The sequence below is a fragment of the Zingiber officinale genome, chromosome 2B (assembly GCF_018446385.1).
Source record: "Zingiber officinale cultivar Zhangliang chromosome 2B, Zo_v1.1, whole genome shotgun sequence".
Lineage (NCBI taxonomy): Eukaryota > Viridiplantae > Streptophyta > Magnoliopsida > Zingiberales > Zingiberaceae > Zingiber > Zingiber officinale.
In genome coordinates this window covers 17,229,922-17,251,088 of record NC_055989.1, presented here as the reverse complement: position 1 = coordinate 17,251,088, position 21,167 = coordinate 17,229,922, and the positions used below count along the sequence as shown (strand labels likewise).

At 45.2% G+C, this 21,167-nt stretch overlaps 1 protein-coding gene across 1 annotated transcript; it reads left to right on the top strand.

Annotated features, from left to right (window-relative positions):
* Positions 1 to 10,205: 10,205 nt before the first annotated feature.
* LOC122045421 (scarecrow-like protein 32) lies at positions 10,206 to 15,188 on the top strand. The gene has a single exon (XM_042605644.1). It carries the CDS (start codon positions 13,596 to 13,598, stop codon positions 15,045 to 15,047), a length of 1,452 nt encoding a protein of 483 aa, XP_042461578.1. The 5' UTR covers positions 10,206 to 13,595; the 3' UTR covers positions 15,048 to 15,188.
* The last annotated feature ends 5,979 nt before the right edge of the window (positions 15,189 to 21,167 follow it).

The window sequence follows — 21,167 nt, the reverse complement described above, 5'->3', positions numbered from 1 at the left end:
GAAATTTCTCAGCCGACCAGAATAAAATAATCAGAGCTAAAGTGGATCAGCTCCGAAAAGCAGGACATGTTCGTGAAATACAATTTCCGTCTTGGCTTTCCAATGTGGTTTTGGTAGCCAAGCCAAATAATAAATAGAGGGTCTGCATAGACTTCCGGAATCTCAATAGAGCCATCCCTAAAGACTGCTATCCCCTGCCCCGAATTGACCAACTGGTAGATTCGACGGCTGACTGTGAGAGAATCTGTATGCTAGATGCTTACCAGAGGTACCATCAAATCCCCCTAGCTGCGGAAGATCAAGAAAAAGTCAGCTTCACTACAGCTGATGGTACATTCTGTTATACGGTCATGCCCTTCGGACTCAGGAATGCTGGTGCCACGTACCAACGGATGATGGATAAAATCTTTTGGAAGCAGGCCGGGTGTAACGTGGAAGTCTATGTGGATGATATACTAATTAAGTCTGCCTTGGCTAAGAATCTGATAGCTAATGTAGAAGAGACTTGCAGCACCTTGGGGGGGGGGAGGGGGGTTCTTGGGCTGCCTCGTCATTGAGTGAGGAATCGAAGCCAACCTAGAAAAGGTCCGAGCGCTCCGGGATATGAAGGCTCCCCAGAACTTGAAGGAGGCTCAGAAACTGATTGGCAGGATAACGGGCCCTGTCCCGTTTTATCTCCAGATCGGCAGACAAAGCGGCACCCTTCTTCAAAGTTCTTCGAAAAGCCTCTAAGTTCCAGTGGGATGAAGAATGCACGCGGACCTTTGAAGAGTTAAAAGCCTATCTGGAGACCCTGCCTTTTTTGTTCAAACCTGTTGCAGGAGAGCCATTGTGGGTCTACCTGTCAGCTACCCCTGAGGCAGTGAGAGCAGTGTTAGTGAAGGAGTAGGACAATGTATAGAGGTCAGTGTATTTTTTCAGTCATTTATTAAAAGGAGCTGAGTCTCGGTACACAGCTCTAGAAAAGTTGGTTTATGGATTGGTACTTATGGCTCGGCGTCTAAGGCCTTACTTTCTAGCACATCCCATTACAGTCCTGACCAACAGTACTATGGGCAAAGCTCTAACCAACGTTGAAGTTGCGGGCCGACTCATCAAGTGGGCGACCGAGTTGGGAGAATATAATATCGTTTATCAACCTCGAACCGCTATTAAGGCGCAAGCCTTGGCTGATTTCCTGATTGAGATTCATCAGACTGACTCAGAGGAGACATGGAAAGTATATGTAGATGGGTCAGCTACACGTCAGGGGAGCGGTGTTGGAATTCTTCTGATATCTCCTCAAGAAAACATCTTGCAATTGGTCGTGCGGCTAAACCTCAAAGCTACCAACAATGAGGCAGAATATGAGGCTTTGTTGGCAGGTCTGCAAGCAGCTAGACATGTGGGAGCCGCTCGAGTAATCATTTATTCGGGCTCCCAATTAGTAACTCAACAAGTAACTGACAACTTTGGGATTAATAGCGATAAGTTACAAATATATGAGGAGGCCTATGGGAGAATGAAGCAAGAGTTCAAGGAGGTCATTGTGAGCAAGATCCCTAGATCTGAAAACGATAGAGCTGATGAGTTATCCAAGATGGCCAGCTCCTTAACCACATGGGTGTTGGACAGTCCAACAGCTCAGACCTTCTTAATAGCCCAGATATATATGCAAAATAACATGGACGGGATTATTGACTAGCGGGCGCCTATGATTAGCTATCTTCAACAGGGCACCTTCCCAACAGACCTGGAATAAGCGCGACTGGTCAAGAAAAAGGTCCATGCATACACCATGGTGGGGGATCAACTATACAAGCGGGCATTCTCTAGGCCTTTACTCAAATGTATAAGCGTAGAGGAGGCAGACTAGGTCTTGTGAGAGATGCATTTAGGATGCTGTAGCAGCCATGCCGGAGGCCGAACGCTAGCTCGGAAAGTGCTGCTGGCCGGATATTTCTGGCCCACTCTATAAAAAGATGCGCAACAACTTGTGAACACTTGCCTGTCCTGTCAGAAACATTAGAATCTAACGCATATGCCTACCTCTGCATTAAAAACGTCTATAGTTTCTTGCCCCTTCGATCAGTGGGGTATGGATATTGTAGGACCTTTTCCTATGTCAACTAGTCAAAGGCGATTCTTGTTCGTAGCCGTGGATTACTTCTCCAAGTGGGTGGAAACCGAAGCTCTGGCCAGGATTACCGAAGGAGCAATTATTCAATTATTATGGAGGAATACTTTGTGCAGATTCGGTATACCTCACAAGTTGGTATCAGATAACGGAAGGTAGTTTCAATGTCGGAAGATCCAGGCCTGGTGTCAGGGATTCAGTATCATACAGGCCTTCACCTCTGTAGCCTACCCGCAAAATAATGGGCAGACCGAGGTGATCAATCGAGAAATTGTACGGGGACTTAAAGTAGAGCTGGATCATGTTGGAGGAGATTGGGTAGATGAGCTACAAAGTGTTCTTTGGACGTACCGTATAACACCCAGGGAAAGCACACGCCTCACTCCATTCCACCTGGTCTACGACAATGAAGCAGTGGTATCCGTGGAGATAAGGGAGTCCTCAACTAGAAAAATTCTATATGACGAAGAAAATGCTGAGCGACGATTGATAGAGCTGGACCTCATTACCGAAACTCACGAACAAACATCAGCCCGGCTATTTGCTTATCGACAAAGGATGCGGCAAAATTATGACAGAAAGGTGGTCTCTTGCTTTTTCGGAGAGGGAGACCTGGTCTGGAAGCGAGTGAAACCCGTGGGAGATGTGACTAAGCTAGCACCTCAATGGGATGGGCCCTACACAGTTGTCAAAAAAATTAACATCAGGTGCATACTACTTGCAGGACGACCGAGGTAGGAATCTAGAGTGGCCCTGGAGTGCTAACTACCTTCGGCCTTATCGCATCTAGACACTGCTCTGGTTGGCAAGATACGGTTCATATAAGGACGGGGCTAAGAAAGAGTAGGGTAGGTCGGAAACATGTTCATCAGGTCGGGAGTGCATTAATTAGCCAGTAAAATGTTTGTCCGGTCAAGGTTGTTACACCTTTTGTAAATCATCGAGTAGATCATTAAAAAAACAGATGATCAAAAGCAAAATGCAACATTCATTATCAAAGAGTGGTTGCACTTACACAAGACACAAGGCACAGATACAGACTATTTGAAAGCGGAGAAGACTTCATCAGGCATCTCGTCCAAGATGCGATGATGATCTAAAAAGTCTGCGGGAGGGGCAGACTTGAGATATCCTTGCTCATACAATTGCTTCACAGCCCCGGCCGCCCCAGAGGATACAGCGACTACGAAACGATATCCTACTTGAATACCGAATTCTGGAGAATGGAGATAGACCTCCCGGCTTTGTCTGTAGCGCTCGTCCTCGCCTGCTCTATATATCTCCAGGGCTGAAGTAACTCCAGAGAGACCAGAGCGGGCCTGGGATAATTCGGTCTTCAAGGCAAGCAGCTCGACAGCTTGAGAGTCCATAGTTTTGCTCTGTTCTTGCAAGAGGGCTTCTTTGGCTTTCAGCTCCCGGGTTAGCTGATCCGCAGTCTGTTTATGAATACCCTCGGTTTGACTCTTTTCTTCGCGAAGGGTTTGGAGTTCTTGGTTAGCCGTCCATAGAGCTTGTTGGTGCTGAGCATTCATCCTCTTCAAAGCCCCTATTTCTGCTCTTTGAGCACGACCGACTGCTGCGGGGTCATTCGATTACAGCTCCAACTCGGATACCCTATCAGCCAGCACCTTATTGCGATGACAGCTAAATTGGAGTGTTCTATTTATCACCAAAGATTCGGCATAAGCCTGAGCCATAAAGCTAAAGCGGTTAAGAAGAGTAAAAGAAGTTTTATCGAATAAGTAAGTGAAATGCACCTGAACATACAACTCTGAGAATCTCTTTATCCGGTTGGGTACAGATAAGTTCTCCATTTGTTCGACGCTTTCATCCCAAAAAGTAGCCAGTTGCCCTCTCATGAAAAGGCAGCTAGTGGGGGCATCCTGTTGGTGCAGCAGCCCTGAGTCAGAGGGGGTAGTGAAATAATAATGGTGATAGGAAGGGTCAGGTGGTTGTTGAGATGGGGCTGACAGTTCAGGAGGATGCGAAGGGGTCGAGGGAGATGGCCCCGATCTTGATTCACTGGGTGGAGGCGTAGCTGAAGGACCTGCCATGTCATTAGGTACTTGGGAAGGAGTATGGACAGGCTTAGAAGAAGGAGATACAACCTGTTCCGGGGCGCGTGTAGTGGGAGGATCTGCAGCAGTTGTAGGACCGGGGGTCGGTGCAGGAAAAATAGGGGATCAGGGAGGCGGACCAGCAAATGGGTGGCTATCACCTCCAGCAGAGGAACGACTAGCGCTTCCAACACCCAGGTCTGGTTCTGATTGAAGACGCCTTCTGTGGAATCTCAGAGGATGGTTGTCTGAGTCTTCGGGGGGTGATCGGGATAGACGAGGTGAGGGGGGAGCAGCTCTGGCCGGATTGACGAAGCGTACCTGCCAGGCTGCCCGAGAAGCTACTCAGAAAGAAGAGCTGGCAGAAGGAATGTCATCCCATCCTGAAGGAGGTCGGGTGGTCGGGCAGACGGAAGGTTGAAAAGCTGATCGGGGAAGGACTGTGGGAGTAGCTCCCAGCCTTGCAGGGGCAGCATGGGGAAGGAGTCTCCTATCCAGTATCATCCTACTCTTGTGCATTATCTCTTGTTCGCTCAGAGGGAGAGGTTGGACTTCTGACGAGCGGAGCAAGGTGTTAACTGCATTAAAAAGTCAGAATTATAGACATCACACCAAATGAATGAAACAATTCATGGGTAAACGAAACTTACACAGGAAATGTGGCAGCTCAGTTGCGGAAATACGACTCAGTCGGAAGAAGGCCAACATATCCTCAGATAGCAGCCTTGTCAAATCTAGCAGCCAGCCCCTTAGTCGAGCCAAAGTGTCCGTAAAGAGGGGGTCAGTGCTGAAGTCCCCCACATAAGGTACTGAGGGGAGGATGCGTTGCCAGCAAGTAGGCCATTCTACAACGAAAGGAAATTGAAGGAAGAAGTACTTATCCTTCCCGCTGGAGGAGCAGAGGCTTTGTGCAGCGTCATAGGGATGATAATATGCATATCCCTGGAGATTTCATAGTTAAAGCGCAGATCATCCAGATCCATGCCATCGAAAGTGGAGACTCCAGGGGGGCAAATGATGTTGGGGAAGGCCATGGGGAAAGCTTAAGTGGAAGTCAGGAACAAAAGGAGGAAGCCAAGAGCAGAAGGTATAAGGACGCACGGAAGCAGAAAGAGCAGAGAGCGATAATGAAGGAAGCGCCGAGGAAAAAGTTCCACGGAATAGCGGCGGTGACCTATTTATAGCGGCGATTCATGAGGGAAAAAGAGTTAAACTTCCATCCAACGACCCATAGTAAAAGTGGTTTAGAATAGTGAAATAACAGAAGCCGTCGGATCCTCACAGAAATTGAGGCGACTGTAGATGGCCCAATGTATGAGGGTCATCAAGAGCTACCTCGGGAAACGGTGTTACACATGGAAAAGCGGTACGAGCTTCGTGGGGAAATATATTCAGTTTCGTTGAGGGATGAATCTAGCTCGAGAGTCATTTCCATTAAGGGATGAATCTAGCTCGGGAATTATTCTCGTTAAAGGATAACCTAGATCGGGAATCAATTTCAGTAAGGGATGAAGTCAGATCGAGAACTAGCTCGGGGCACGAATGGCAAAGTTCCAGGGACCCTGGTCGAAATGTCTCCAAGTTCAAAATTAATCCCAGGTCAGGAAATAAATAAATCCCAAGTCGAGAAACAAATCGATACTAGGGCGAAGAACAAGTAGTTCTGGAAAATAGATCGATGGGTGCGCTAAGTTTCAACATCTGTATGTACACAGGTAGGTCTGTCAAACTTCAAAATTACACAGAGGATCACATCATGTCAAGGCTGAGGGCCTGGAGGAATCGCATCGCCGGGGAGAGGAGCCGGAAGTGTCAAGAAGTCGGTATCCGAGGCGAAGGACGGGAAGGCTTCATCAGGGACTTTATCTAGCAGGCGCTCCCTATCCAGGAAGTCAGCAGGGGGGGAGGCGGAGCGAAGAAGTTTTTTCTCAAACAGTTGGCGCATTGCGCCCATACCCTCGTAGCAGACCATCCAATCGGCGAAGTCCCCTATCTTCTTCTGGAACAAGGGAGACTTAATATAAGAGAGCCTGTAAGCTTCGAGACACTCTCCTTCGCCTAATCTGTACTTCACCAGCTCCACCCGCACTTCCTTTGTAGAGGCCAGGGCCAGTGCCTTCTCTTTCTTCAGGGTGGAAGCCTCCGTTTGTGCCTTGTGGAGATCTGCTTGAAGGGCCTTAATGGTGGCCTGGTCTCAATCCTGCTGAGCCTTGAAAACTTTCTCCCGGTCGGCGCTGGCTGCTAAGTCTGCTTGGACAACCTCCAGGTCTTTTTGTAGATCCGTATAAGACTCCTGGAGGGCCTTCAGGTCTGCAGAAAGGGAGGCCAGCTTGGAATTCTTCTCCTTCAATTCATCCGCCAACTGATGGCGACGCTGTCCCTCTGAATTCAGCCTGGAGTCGCTGGTCTACAGGGCCACCTACAGCTTCTTTATCTTTTTGGTGGACTCCTGAGCTAGGTCGCGAGCAGACATGGCAGACTCCCCGACCGCATGCAGATAAGAGTCCAGGGGGTCAAACGAATCGCGGGGATTCGGCGGTAATTTCGCTTCCCGGAGGCGGGCCTTTAAGGAATCTACTTCTCGGAGTAGGTCAGTGGCAAAACTAGTCAGGCATAGGCTACTGGAGCAGGCCTGCTCGGTAACAAGAAGAAAATCAGCAATAATATCGGAGTTAAGTCAAGAAAAGGGAAACTCACCAATATAATGTGGCGGGCGGCCAGATCTAGACTCTCCCACTGAGAGCCTCCACAAAATTGCTCGATGGCGGATCGCCAAAGAGTGGCTAGGTCACCCTGCAGAAAAATTTTGCCACGAACCGGAGGGATGTCTGCTTCCGCTGAAGTTCTTGCTGGGTTTGATTCTAATCCGGCCATAGAGGGCAGGTGCCAATGGGCTGTGAAATCTCGCTCGTTCCTCTGGGCTTTGGGGGTGCGGTGATGAGGAGGTGGTTGGAAGAGTGGTAGGAATGGCCGAGCCCCCGGACTGGTTTTTAGCAGATCTAGCAGAAGGACCGGCCTGCTCAGGAGCCAGGACCCGGATGGGAGTAGGGGCTGGGACTTCCGCCACTCGGGGAGACTCTTGAGCAGAAGCTCCGGGTGTTTGGGGTCGCACTCGAGGAACCTTCAAGGTTTGTCCGAGGGAAGGAAGCGGAGAAGACGAGGCCGCATGAGCGACTCTCTTATGCTTACGCTTAAGTCGCAGGCGTGTGTCTGGAGGAGGAGATGGAGCCCACTCTCCCTCGATGGGCTCCAGAGTGGCAGGGATAGTTTCAAAGCCTGTTGGCAAATGCAGTGGGGTGGAGGACTCAGACGGTTCCGTCGTGCCCGCGATTTCATCATAAGAGGTAGCCGAAGGGTCAACTTGGCTCTTCTCAATTTCATCACCCACAACCATCAAAAGGTCACTGGGCATTTTGGCAAATCCCTTGGAGTAGGCCCGGAACATAACAGTCTCTGCGAAGCAAGAAGAAAATACCTCAGTTAGCGAAGACTAGCGGAAGGAAAACAAAATCTTACCAAATGGAGCCCCTATTGCAGCGGGGACCGAGCTGAGTCCGAAAAAAAAATGCAAAAAGCCTTCTCACAGTATTACAGAGAGGAGAAGTTGGACTCCCTGTAGTTTCTTTGAAGCTGAATGGCAGACAGGCTGGTGAGTATGTTCGCGCAATTCGAAAGGGGAGGGAAGAGAAGAACGCCACTGGGTCAGCCAGGTCACCAATTCGGGTAGTCTGATAAAGAAAAAGCGGGATTTCCAACCTTTGTTGGAGGAAGGCATAACAGAGAAAAACTTGTATCCCACCCGGGATTGCACCATAAACACCCCAGGCTCGGACTTTTTGAGCGAATAAAAATGATGAAAGAGCTCTGGAGTCAAAGAAATTCGGTACACTCTACACAGGATGACCATGCCACAGATGACACGAATAGCGTTCGGGGCGAACTGTGAGAGAGGGACCCTAAAGTACTGACTTAAAGAAGAGAAAATCGGATGAAGGGAAAAGCGGAGACCTCCCAAAAGTTGATCCTTGAAAAAGGTTACAAAACCCTGGGGAGGGGAAGAAGGATGCTCTGTTGGTCTGGGAGCGCACAGTCGATACTCATTGGGAAGATGCAGGCTTTCCCGGATCATAGCCAGATCACTATTATCTATGTCGGAAATGTAATACGTATACCAAGGTGTTATGTTACCTTCTGCCATTGGAAACTAGAGTAAGGAAGAAGACGAAGACAGGGAGGAGAAGTGCTGGTGAGCAACAATCAGGGACGAGCTTAAGAGATGGAACAATAAGCGACAGAGCCGAAGAATGACAGTAATGTGAGAAGGTGACAGCGGACGACGGACGACCTTTAGGGCTTATAAAGAGAGGCCCCTCGGAAACATCGAAAGAAGAAAAGAGGGCGTAGTAACTTGAGTCGTCGGATTTAGGGTAGCGTGCCAAAAGGCGTTGATCATCTACAAAAACTATAAAAGGTCGTGGGACACGTGTCGCCTCTCTAGGAAAGACATTAAAAAGGCCTTAATGATAGATGGGATAAGGAAATCATTAAAAGGGATTTTTGTACGACATCATGCCGGCGCGCAAAGGTCGTACGCCAGCAAGAAAGGCAGCCATGCGGTTACCTGGGGAAAAGCAAGACCATGCGTCATGAGTATAAGACCACCTCGGGAAAGAGGAAGGAAAACGAAGGGACACAAGGATTCGAATTGGTGCTCCTTAGATAAGTAAATAAATATTGATCTAATTAGAACTTGCTTGAAATGTGTGCAGGGGACATTGCAAGTAGCGCATAGCCGGTCAGACCTCTATAGCATATCACCCGGGTGAGAATTTCAGGAAGTCTGCAATTGTTAAACCGATTCCTGGACCAACCCAGAAGAATTTCTTTATGGCTGCAAGGACGGTGTCTCAGACTCTCGCCTCAATGCGAGTTATAAGTGAGCATGCTCTCACGCCCAACGACCATCCAGGTCGGTGTCCCAGACTCTCGCCTCAGTGCGAGTTATAAGTGAGCATGCTCTCATGCCCAACGACCGTCCAGGTCGGTGTCCCAGACTCTCACCCCAGTGTGAGTTATAAGTGAGCTATACTCTCATGCCCAACGACCGTCCAGGTCGGGTCCCAGACTCTCGCCCCAGTGCGAGTTATAAGTGAGCATGCTCTCACGCCCAACGACCGTCCAGGTCGGGTCCCAGACTCTCGTCCCAGTGCGAGTTATAAGTGAGCATGCTCTCACGCCCAACGACCGTCCAGGTCGGGTCTCAGACTCTCGCCCCAGTGCGAGTTATAAGTGAGCATGCTCTCACGCCCAACAACCGTCCAGGTCAGGTCCCAGACTCTCGCCCCAGTGCAAGTTATAAGTGAGCATGCTCTCATGCCCAACGACCGTCCAGGTCGGGTCCCAGACTCTCGTCCAGGTCGGGTCCCAGACTCTCGTCCCAGTGCTAGTTATAAGTGAGCATGCTCTCACGCCCAACGACCGTCCAGGTCGGTGTCCCAGACTCTCGCCACAGTGCGAGTTATAAGTGAGTCTGCCCTCACGGTTAATGTTTTCTTGGTTAGTATCTCTCACTCTCACCTCAATATGAATCCCCATGGTATACTTTCATGCTCGACAGATCTACAGCCATATTCTTACGGTCAATACAAGAGGCAAGCAAGCAGGTCTATATACGTCATGACGTTTCATTCCTTTCAAGCAGGAAAAAGGCAAGGTAAGTAAGTTATCCTTTATAAGGTATCTTTTTTGGCATATTTCCTTGAAGACAGGCGTTTACGGAACGATACTATAAGAAATAAAGAAATCTAGACCCACAGACCCAACCTTGAGGGCAGATGAAGGCAGGTAAGGCAAGGGATATTATTAGATAAAATTTCAAGTACATACCCCCAACCTTGAATGCAGATAATACAAGGGATATTATCTAAAGTTGAACATTTTTCAATTCCCATTATCACTACGATATCCAGATCTAGAGGCTTGATCCTTCCTGGCCAGATGAGCCTGAGCTCTAGTTAGATCTTCCTTAATAAGATCAACGACACGCTTCAGTTGGCCGATAATCTCATCTTTTATCCAGCCTTCCTCTTTCAGGAGGGCCACCTCGTCCTCATGTTTCATCTTCAAGTAGATAATATAGTGAACCTGGCTCTGTAAGTCTGATTGAGCTTTAAGCCTGAGAGCAATCTCGGCCCGAGTTCTGGATTTGGCAGCCAGCTAGAGGTTTTCCATTTCACGAGTAAGGGAAACTTGAAGATCTCTGCTTTCAGTCATCTCTAGTAAGACTTCATCTTTGTTAGTCAATAATTCCGTTAGATGGGCAATTTGTTGAGGCAAAGAAGTGAGTCCGCTAGATTCCACTGCAAGTTCCATGGAAGCTTGATATTCTATTAACAAGAGGGTAGCCTGAAAAGATAATGGAAGTATGTGCGGACATTTTAAAGGGGAGTAGAAGGTGAAGGGATTACATTGGAACCTTAAACGACATTTTGGGAAATAGTAGGGTATTTATAAGACAAGGGCATAATCGGAAATCGAAGAGTCATCGCGCATACATTAACATCTAGGCTATCTCTTACAAAATGTGATAAAGTTTAAGCAGGACATTGGAAAAAAGGCCATCCAGTAAGCAAATGTAGGGCAGATGCCAGGAATCTAGATCAGGTGACAATAGGATTCGGGTCTAGTCAGTCGGACTAGATCCTCCTTCGACTAGACTTGAGGGGGAGGCTTGTGATACGATATATGATCGTGGGGTCGACGAGATGAGGTGGTCGCGAGTCAAGACCACAAGATGGTCAAAAGTCAATCTTACGTATTGGTCAGAAGTCAAGCTTATGTGATGATCAGAAGTCAAGCGTATGTGGCGGTCGGAAGTCACACCTACATGGAGGTCATAAGTTAGGCCTACGTAGGGGTCAAAAGACTAGCTTGCGCGAAGGTCAAAGATTCGACCTACGTGTAGTGTAAGGGGCCTACGTATTGGTCAGAAGTCAAGCTTACGTGATGGTCAGAAGTCAAGTGTATGTGGCGGTCGGAAGTCACGCCTACATGGAGGTCATAAGTTAGGCCTACGTGGGGGTCAAAAGACTGGCTTCCGCGAAGGTCAAAGATCCGACCTACGTGTAGTGCAAGGGGCCCAGTTGCAAGATGGGCTAGGTTAGGCACGAATGATGTCTTAAGAATGGACATAACGTACAGATCGGGATTGGCCAACCAAGGATACAGGTCGGGGTTTCTAGCCTTGCGGCACAGGACATAACGTACAGGTCAGGATTGACCAACCAAGGATACAGGTCGGGGCTTCTAGCCTTGTGGCACAGGACATAACGTATAGGTCGGGAGTGGCCGACCAAGGATACAGGTTGGAGCTTCTAGCCTTGCGGCCCAGGACATAGTGTACAAGTCGGGATTGACCAACCAAGGATACATGTCGGGGCTTCTAGCCTTGTGGCACAGGACATAGCGTACAGGTCGGGATTGGCCAATCAAAGATACAGGTCAGGGCTTCTAGTCTTATGGCACAGGACATAGCGTGTAGGTCGGGATTGACCAACCGAGGATACAGGTCGGGGCTTCTAGCCTTGCGGCACAGGACATAGCGTACAGGTCGGGATTGGCCAACCAAGGATACAGGTCGGGGCTTCTAGCCTTGCGGCCCAGGACATAGCGTACAGGTCAGGATTGGCCAACCAAGGATAGAGGTCGGGGCTTCTAGCCTTGTGGCACAGAACATAGCGTACAGGTCGGGATTGGCCAATCAAGGATACAGGTCGGGACTTCTAGCCTTGTGGCACAGGGCATAGCGTACAGGTCGGGATTGACCAACCGAGGATATAGGTCGGGGCTTCTAGCCTTGCGGCACAGGACATAGCGTACAGGTTGGGATTGGCCAACCAAGGATACAGGTCGGGGCTTCTAGCCTTGTGGCACAGGACATAGCGTATAGGCCAGGATTGGCCAACCAAGGATATAGGTCGGGGCTTCTAGCCTTATGACACAGGACATAGTATACAGGTCGAGATTGTGTCAATTGACGGATACAGGTCGGGATCCAGGATAAGCGGAAGCACACCGAGGCATACAGGTCGGGACCCAGGGCATGTGCAGGTCCAGATGCATAAAGCAATAGAGGATAGCTACAGGTCTGCGCTCACAGGTCGGGACCAGCAAATACAAAGAGCCAGTACAGGGATAACGAGAAGAGGAGGCCGGACGCTACACGACAAGCAGTCTAAGAAATCGTAACCACCTGTCAGAGAATAATCACTGCCCGTCAGAGAATATGCCAATGGTCGGGTACTCACAGCACTCTGGTTCCTCCCTGGACTTATAAAAAGACACCATGTGTCATCTACCGCCAGACAAAGCCAGACATCTGACATTCCCTGACACCCGTCAGACTCCAGAAGCATCCGTTGCGGTATAAAAGGGATGTTTTGCCCCTTACGCAGGTACGCTCACTCGTCATTTCTTACTCGTCTTTACTTTTCGTCCTTTCTCTTTGCTTCTGGGGAAAAAGTACTTGACTTGAGCGTTGGAGAGCCTGACCCGGAGACTTTTTCCCTGGTTCTGGTCTCTAACGACTTAGGGGTTCGTCTGAGTGTGTGCAGTATCCTTGCTTCACCATCCCCGTCATCCGTTCGTGTCAATGCTCCCGGCGGGTGCTAGATCGACCAGGCCTCACAGTAACTTTCCGTCAACCTCGACTCCAATATCATCCGCTTCTGTCTGTCTCAGCTTCTAGATAGGATCATCCTTATTTCTATGTTAGAAATTGAGAGGTGCTGTCCCTTTACGCAACGAGAGACCACAACCACCGACCTTTCTCTAATTTCTTACGCCACTCGATCGACAACCAGCCAATGCGCCGTACCCATTGGGAATTCATGAACTGCATGCTGCATCCATGATTTCTCCTTGATTTGGTCCGTGAGCTTTCTCCCTCTCTTTCTCGCTCTGAAAACACATGTACCGCCAAGACGCATCCATGGCGGCCCTTCATCCTCACATGCCACCAAAAACCATATAAAAAGGTCACTATCTCCATACCTTTCGTCTTCAATCCTGCTTTCTATCCTCTCCCAGCAATCTTTATTACTCCATTTAAATCCGTCCATCGACAATTCGATCGCCAGCTCCATCCATCTTAAACTAGAAGAAGTTCATGAATAATTGTTCTCGATCTCATACTAGCTCTCTTTTCGGTTCAATCCTCAAAAGAAGCACCTGCGTTTCTTTCTCTGTTCATTTCTCTGATGATCTTACCTTCAGAGTCAGACATATATGATCAAATTATTCTCGTGTTGTTTGGATTATCATAATCGTAGTAGCTGAATACCTTTAGAGTCAGATATCGATCAAAGCCCTCTTTTTTGCTCTCGATCTGTTGCTTGCTTATCTACTTAATTAATTACCTATGCATGATGCAATATTTCACTAGTGCACCGGTACTGCCTCCTGCTCCTTTGCTTCCCAATGGCGACGGGATAGTCTTCTACTCCGACGACGACGACGAAGCGGCCTCCTCCTCATCGAAGCCGCATAGCTGCTTGCAGTACTTGCCGCAGCATCACTCGTGGCCTTGGCTGCCTGGCCTCGTCTCCTCCTCCTCCTCCTCCTCCTCGCCGAAGCCGGATATCGGTGTTGGAGGAGGCAGCATAAGCAGCGCCGGCTGCATGGAGCAACTGCTGGTGCATTGCGCCACCGCCATCGAGGCCAACGATGCCACCCTGGCCCAACAGATCATCTGGGTTCTCAACAACATAGCTCCCTCCGACGGCGACTCCGATCAGCGCCTCGCCTCCGCCTTCCTCCGCGCCCTCATCGTCCGCGCTTCCAAGACCGGTTCCTGCGAGAATATGCTCGTCGCTGCGGCCGCCGGCGGCACCAACCTCGCCCTCTATCTCCACCGCTTCTCCGCCGTTGACCTGGCCAGCTTCATCGATCTCACCCCTTGGCACCGCTTCGGCTTCGCCGCCGCCAACACCGCCATAGCCGAGGCCGTCGAGGGGCTGCCGGCGGTCCACCTCGTCGATCTCGGGACCACTCACTGCATGCAGATGCCGACGCTCATCGACCTGCTGGCCAAACGGCCCGAGGGCCCTCCTCTGCTACGCCTCACCGTGCCGGCCCTCACCGCGACGGCTGCGCCGCCTTTGCTCGACATGTCGTACGACGAGCTCGGCGCGCGGCTGGTCAACTTCGCCCGGTCGAGGAACATCCAGATGGAGTTCCTGGCGGTCCCCTCCGATCCGACCGAAGCATTCGCCACGCTGATGGAGCAAGTGAGAGTCCGGCGACTAGTCACGCAAGGGGAAGCTGTCATCGTGAATTGCCACATGATGCTGCACTGCATCCCCGAGGAGACGGCGGCCGCCGTGCTCAGCTCCCCCTCGCCGACGCTGTCTCCGCGGAGCACGTTCCTGAAGACGCTCCGAGGGCTAGAACCCACGCTGGTGACCGTCGTCGACGAGGACGCGGACCTGACGCCGTGCGACCTCATGAGGCGGCTGCGCGCCGCGTTCAACTACTTGTGGATACCGTACGACGCGGTGGAGACGTGCGTCGGGAAGGGCAGCGAGCAGAGGCGGTGGTACGAGGGAGGGGTGTGCTGGAAGATCGAGAACGTGATCGCGCAGGAGGGGACACAGAGGGTGGAGCGGCAGGAGACGAAGGGGAGGTGGGCGGGGAGGATGCGGGCGGCAGGGTTCCGGTCGGTGGGTCTGACGGAGGAGGCCGCGGCGGAAGTGAGAGGGATGCTGGACGAGCACGCCGCCGGCTGGGGAATGAAGAGGGACGACGACCATGATCTCACGCTCACATGGAAGGGACACAACGTTGTGTTTGCCACAGCCTGGATTCCGGCGCCATGATCGATCCAAAGTACTAAACTCTACGTTGTTGTTGCTCTATTAATTATATTCTTCATTTACTGCTGCTTTGCCATTACTGATTAATCAGTTATTAATATGTATTACTGAAAGAACATGAAAGATCCATCCATCATTCATATACCACATTGCTCATGATAAAGATTGCACGTTAGAATGAAGCACATATATATGAATCCTGACGGATGATCCAGCATCACAAGTAATTCGAACTTTTTGGGTGTAATATGCTCAGGTTGATAATTGACCTTGATTTGTAATTAATATAAGAGTTCATGCACTTCCATGGTAAGAATATTATTGTTCTGCTAAGAAAAAGAATGAAAACGGTTTTATGGTCATACTCACTGTTTGATTGCTTGATCTAAGAGTAAGACCTAAATTTTGAAAGCTTTTGGCTAAAGATTTAGAGCTCAAATGTGGATGGGAATACCATTAGAAGAGCTTTAATCTTGTGGCTTCCACCATATATGAAAAATAGTTTCACATTCCATATTAGTCTCTATAGCTACAAAACATCCTTGAAATCCAAAAATGATTGAATGATTTATTGTATAATTGTTTCTGTGAATTATGGCCTAAAAGCTTTTCTTTGGATGGTATCATTGCATCATATGTTAAAATTTGATATAAAAAATTTAATTGCTAAAGTAAATTCTTAAAAAGGATATATTATGATGCTAAAGTCTTTTATGATAAGAATTTTATACTTTGTTTCTATGACTATCTCTTGAACTCTTGTATAGATATGAGAAGAGTTTTTTTTTAAAAAAAAAAATCTTGAAAGAGATGCAAAGTGGTAATTTTCATTAAATATAACTCCTCAACCCACAAAATTAGAAAGAGATGCAAGTATTTACTATTGAGATTGATTTGATAGGGGTGAATAGGGATTCTCCATGTGATGTAAACTTAAACTCTTGCTAATGGTTTAGTGATGTTAATTACAAATAATTAGTGTAACGGGAATAAAAATAATCAAAATATACCAATGCTAACATGTAATACATATGGTTCAAATCCTTCGTTTATATTCCATGGCTTAATAAAAATGATAATTCCAATTAGTCTTATTGACTATTCCTGTGGTGATCGGTCAGGTCTTATCGAAGTTTTCCACCGACCATCTGGATAAATCAGGAAGTATACGCAGTGGTCAGCCTAGAAGTCTAGCATCCTTTGATTGTGCCTCCTATTTAGAGGAAAAATTCCTACAAATACGTCATAGTTAGAGATTGAACTATGAATACCTAAATGATAAATTGAATATCTTACCAGCATCATAATCCTGGGGACCTTCTATTCCATGGCTTAATGACTCTTCAACAAGTATTCTTAAAATATCATTAATTTTTCTCCTTCTTAGATATATTTTTGTTTGAAAGTGAAGAAAACTCTTACAAGTATTTTACAATAAGATTACAATGAAACGTAGAGATTAAGAGAGAGGGAGGACAAGAGAGTTCTAATAATCACAAAAAAAATTCGATAACATTAGCTAAAATTGCTTCCCTTGGTTCACTATCTTTAGCTTTATTTGACTATTATGTTATGTAGCCTTTGATTAGTTAGCTAGGCCCATCATGCATGAGTCAATTGGTTTTCTCATCCCAATAGCTTCTAGTCTCCAAGTTACTAAACATTAACATTGCAAGAGTAATAGATGAAGTATAAGTGAGCTGAGGTTGACTAAACATTCTGTAGAGAAGGGAAGTCCAATTAAGTGTTGGCAAATGGATGAAGTTTAAATGAGTTTAGGTTGACTGCATACTTGGAAAAGGAAAAGTTTATTGGCCGTTAGCAAAAATAGAAGCCCAACCAGAGCTGGTAGACGAGGAAGGTCTGGAAGCGAGGCTTCTTGGCAGATGTAAAATTCTAATAGATCAAGATCTATGATCTAAGTCTATCATTCATTGGCCTTAGGGCTGGGTTAAATTGGTTAGCATGGGACATAGTTATTATCATAAAGTAAGAGTTTGAATTTTGATAAAGTCAAGAAAAAAAAAAGTCTTTTCCGTACTAACCAATTACAATTTTCTTATTTACCTTTTCATAAATGATCGTGAGACTGATTGTATGGAACCGTTAGGATGACAAATTCTACTTTTTACCACCATAAATTTATCATTTTTTATTAATTTTTTTTCTCTTGCTCCCTTCAATGGCTTAAAAGGTTTTGAAATTAGAAATTTTGATCATATTTACTAAATTTAGTAAAGTGTCAAGAAGAGAACCAGTTTGAAGTGATTTGAATATATTTACATCCATAAATGAGTTTTTAGTATTAATGAGTTATTAAACGTCGAAAATAGAAGAAAAAAATGATACGAGGGGATATAGTTGAGTACTTTAAATGTACCTATTGAAGTAAAAAAAATAAAGAAGTCATCATAGCGATCCCTTCAAGGTGGCCCCATATACTTTTTTAAAAGGGATAAATCATATGGAGAATTTATCCTAGTACAGTGACTTTTTGCATAAGGAGATCATGCACCTAGTGAAGTATTTTACTTCTAACAAAATATTTTATATCCGTTGAAAATTGATCTCAAAACCTATTCAAGAAACCAATTATATCAGTACCAACTGTACCAATCCATGGGACCTTTTAAATGTATCTATGATGATTAAGAATGAATGCATATCCTTAGATAATGAACATTTTTGTTTAATAAAAAAAATATATTCGCTATCTTAACAACCCCTAGTGTTGACCTTATGGATATAGAAGGAGGTAAAAATAGGTACATAGATGAGAGATACATGGTGGGGTAAACTATACTGGTCATCAGTTCTTGAGAATCGATCTCTCATCATTATACTAGAAATGTCATGCATCCACCGTCTATGCTACCGCCTAGACAACATTTTTGTTTAATTGAAAATCCTTAAAATTTATTAGTTGACTCAAGACTATGGGGAAGTAAAGTATATTAGAGCATCTATATAGTGGGAATTCCTTTGGATCTCCCATTGCTGAGTTGGCACATGGGCCATACCTCCCTCCCATAGTGGGGGGAGGTCAGTCCCTCAAACGACGTAGTGCAGAGCCGTTCTCTCGTCAATTTTTTTTTAGTTTCTAATTATTTTTATAATATTTGTATATAAAAAAACAAATGTTGAATATGAGATATTCAACGTTGAAGAAGATGAGACGTTAAACAACGACTAATTTGATAGTCGTTGTTCAAAGTTTAATTTTTTTTAATAAAAAAATTCTATAAATATATTACGAACTCTTGTTTTTTCATTCTCTTCATTCTCTATTTCTTTCATCCTTTCATTCTCAATTTGTATTCGAGATGGATGAAAATTTCAATACTTCTTTTACAAATCTTTTAAATTCTTTCAATGCGGAAGAAAATATATCTTTTCAAAATACTCGCATTCCTCCAAACCATGATGCCCAATATCCTCAATTTTTCTCTCACACGTAATACTGTCCAAATTTTTAAAATATTTCATATGTTCAAGGTCTTCCAAAATTTTCAAATTCCCAATGTTCTCAAAAATTTGTGCACCGCCTTCTGAGTAACGTCGTCCCGGCTCCATTTGGTATGCATTCACACCAAGATTGGTCAACCATGAGCAACCAATTTGGGATGCCTTTTTTGCCTTCGCATTTTCCCTTCCTCAACCATCAGCTATGTTTTCAAACGAAGCAAGAAGGGCTACTATCGGCCTATCTATCAGCGACAAAGAACCTCTAACGCTATCGTTTGTTCCAATATCTCAGTGACCATCACACTCATCACAAGAAGAGCGTTAAGTTGAACTGGAAAAAGTTGAACTGGAAAAAGATGATTCGAAACGAAGATTTTGGTCTCTTGATGAAGACATAGTCCTTACGAAGTCATGGACAACTATCAGTATTGATGTAGTCATTAGTAATGACCAGAAGGATTAAGTTTTTTTAAAACATATAGCTAATTACTACAAAAAGCATCGACCTGTTGGAACTATGAAGAGAAGCTATCAGGTGCTAAAATTACATTTTATAAGTTTGCGCCGATGATAAATGAATTTTTTAAACCTATATTAATTTGTATACTCATCGTTAAAGCGGATAGATTGACGAGAATGTGTTGGTGAACACACTGAATATGTGGAAAGCCAACAATAAAATAAGGATTTCAAGTATATGCATGTACGGAGGGTTTTCAAAGAGTATGAGAAATATGCCCCACAATTAGTTGCTCATTCCTCTAACAAGAAGATAAGGACATTCGAATGGAGGGGGGACACTTCAGCATCAAATCCAAATCCAGATACGAGTGTTGATGTGGATGACTCTAAAGGCCACATTCGTCTGATAGAGCAAAAGACAGTGAAGAGGAAGGGTAATTCCAAAGTTAGAGAGTGCGACATAATGGAACATATCCTCGACAAAGAATGACAAGATATTAAAGAATATCAAATGGAAAAAATGGCTTTGCGAAAAGTTGAGATCTTTCATACGGATTATGAAATTATTATGAAGAATACAAGTGAGATGACATCAGGACAACTTCATGAGAAAATGGTTGAAAAAAATTAACCAAAGACATGACCTAAAGTAGATGTGTTTAAGTTTATTTTTTATATATTATTAAAATTTGTCTTTTTATTTGATGTAGGGTAATATTTATATATTTTTTAAACTATTAATGTTATTACGAGTGTCAGTAATTTATGGATTTATTTTTAAAAGAATTAATTATATGTAAAATAAAATATGAAGGAGAAATAAAAATTATATATAATGAAAAAAATATGAGATCGACGAATAAATTTTTGAGAAATTTTTTTGACAATAAACAAATATATAAAGGCTTTTACTTTTAATATAGTGTTGACGTGGTATTCAAGAAGCTCTTTGAAGATGAGTGATGCTCTCTCTATATACAATTAAATTAAAAAGCAAGGACAAATATAGAAGATCAACAGTTCGACTGAATTGGTAGGTAATTAAGCTGAAGGAAAAAAAGAAAAAGGGAAAAATAAAAAAAACAGAAAACAAAACTCACAAGGAAGGACTGGAATTGCCTGTCGGGTTAGCCTCGCCATTGTGGCTAGACCTCGCCCTTACAAGGTCGCGATCAAGTCTCACTGTGGCGAGGCTTAGCCTGGTTGTCGCTTCATGGTGCGCCTCAACTTGGTTTGATCGCGCAGGGGTGAGGCGTGATTGTGACCTCTCCAGTCTCTTCACGAGGTCGGTGGCATATCGCAAAGGTCAATTTCAGTGATATAAATGCGCAAGCGATAGAAAATAATAAATTCAGATAACCTCGTCAGTCATCCTATAAAAATTTTCTATTTGTAAATTAGAAAGAATTAGAAAGCGTACGATGATGAATCTAAAAATTAATATTTTTTAATTATATTATTTATTTAAAAATATATATATAAATACATCAAGGATCAAATTATAATTATTTTAATGATAATTTAAATATCCTATTATAATACTATAATCTTGAGATATATGGAGTGATCGATTTAGTCCTATAAAATTTTTCTATTTATTATCAAGATAAATCGAAACGTATAAAATAAATCGGAGCGCACGCGTAAGTGATAGAGAAGTGGGAATTGCATGAAAGGAGAAAAATTACTTTCAATAGTATAAAAATAAACAATACAAAAACTGAAAGAAAGAGACTCAAAATTTTACTTGGTTACAACCGGGGTGGTTGTTAATCCAAGACAATGATAGTACTAGGAAAAATCTCCTTCGGGTAGGCAGAGAAACCTCTTACAATCTTGAACGCTAATGGACAGTCTACCACAGGACTCCTACAACACATAACAATCATATGTACATGCAACATAGCTATGAATAATCAGCATATATAACCCAAATCAACCTGACATTCCCCATGTTACCTTCTATGTTATCCAACTAGGTACATACAGTCAAAAAAAAATGAAAGCCCACATGGAATGGGATACATCGATCCTCTATAGACTGACCAAACCGATAATGGTATACCGCTAAATCAGTCTTTTCCACATCAGTACAAGTCATGTACCCAATGTGCTCAAGATATCCAACTAAGCACTGTTGGTGCAACCTTAGGTCAAGGTTGACCTGGTTGACCAGACTCGAGTTGACTTGACTCG

What these genes read in the sequence shown, in the direction of transcription:
- LOC122045421 (XM_042605644.1), top strand. Translation starts at nt 13,596, where the DNA reads ATGATGCAATATTTCACTAGTGCACCGGTACTGCCTCCTGCTCCTTTG.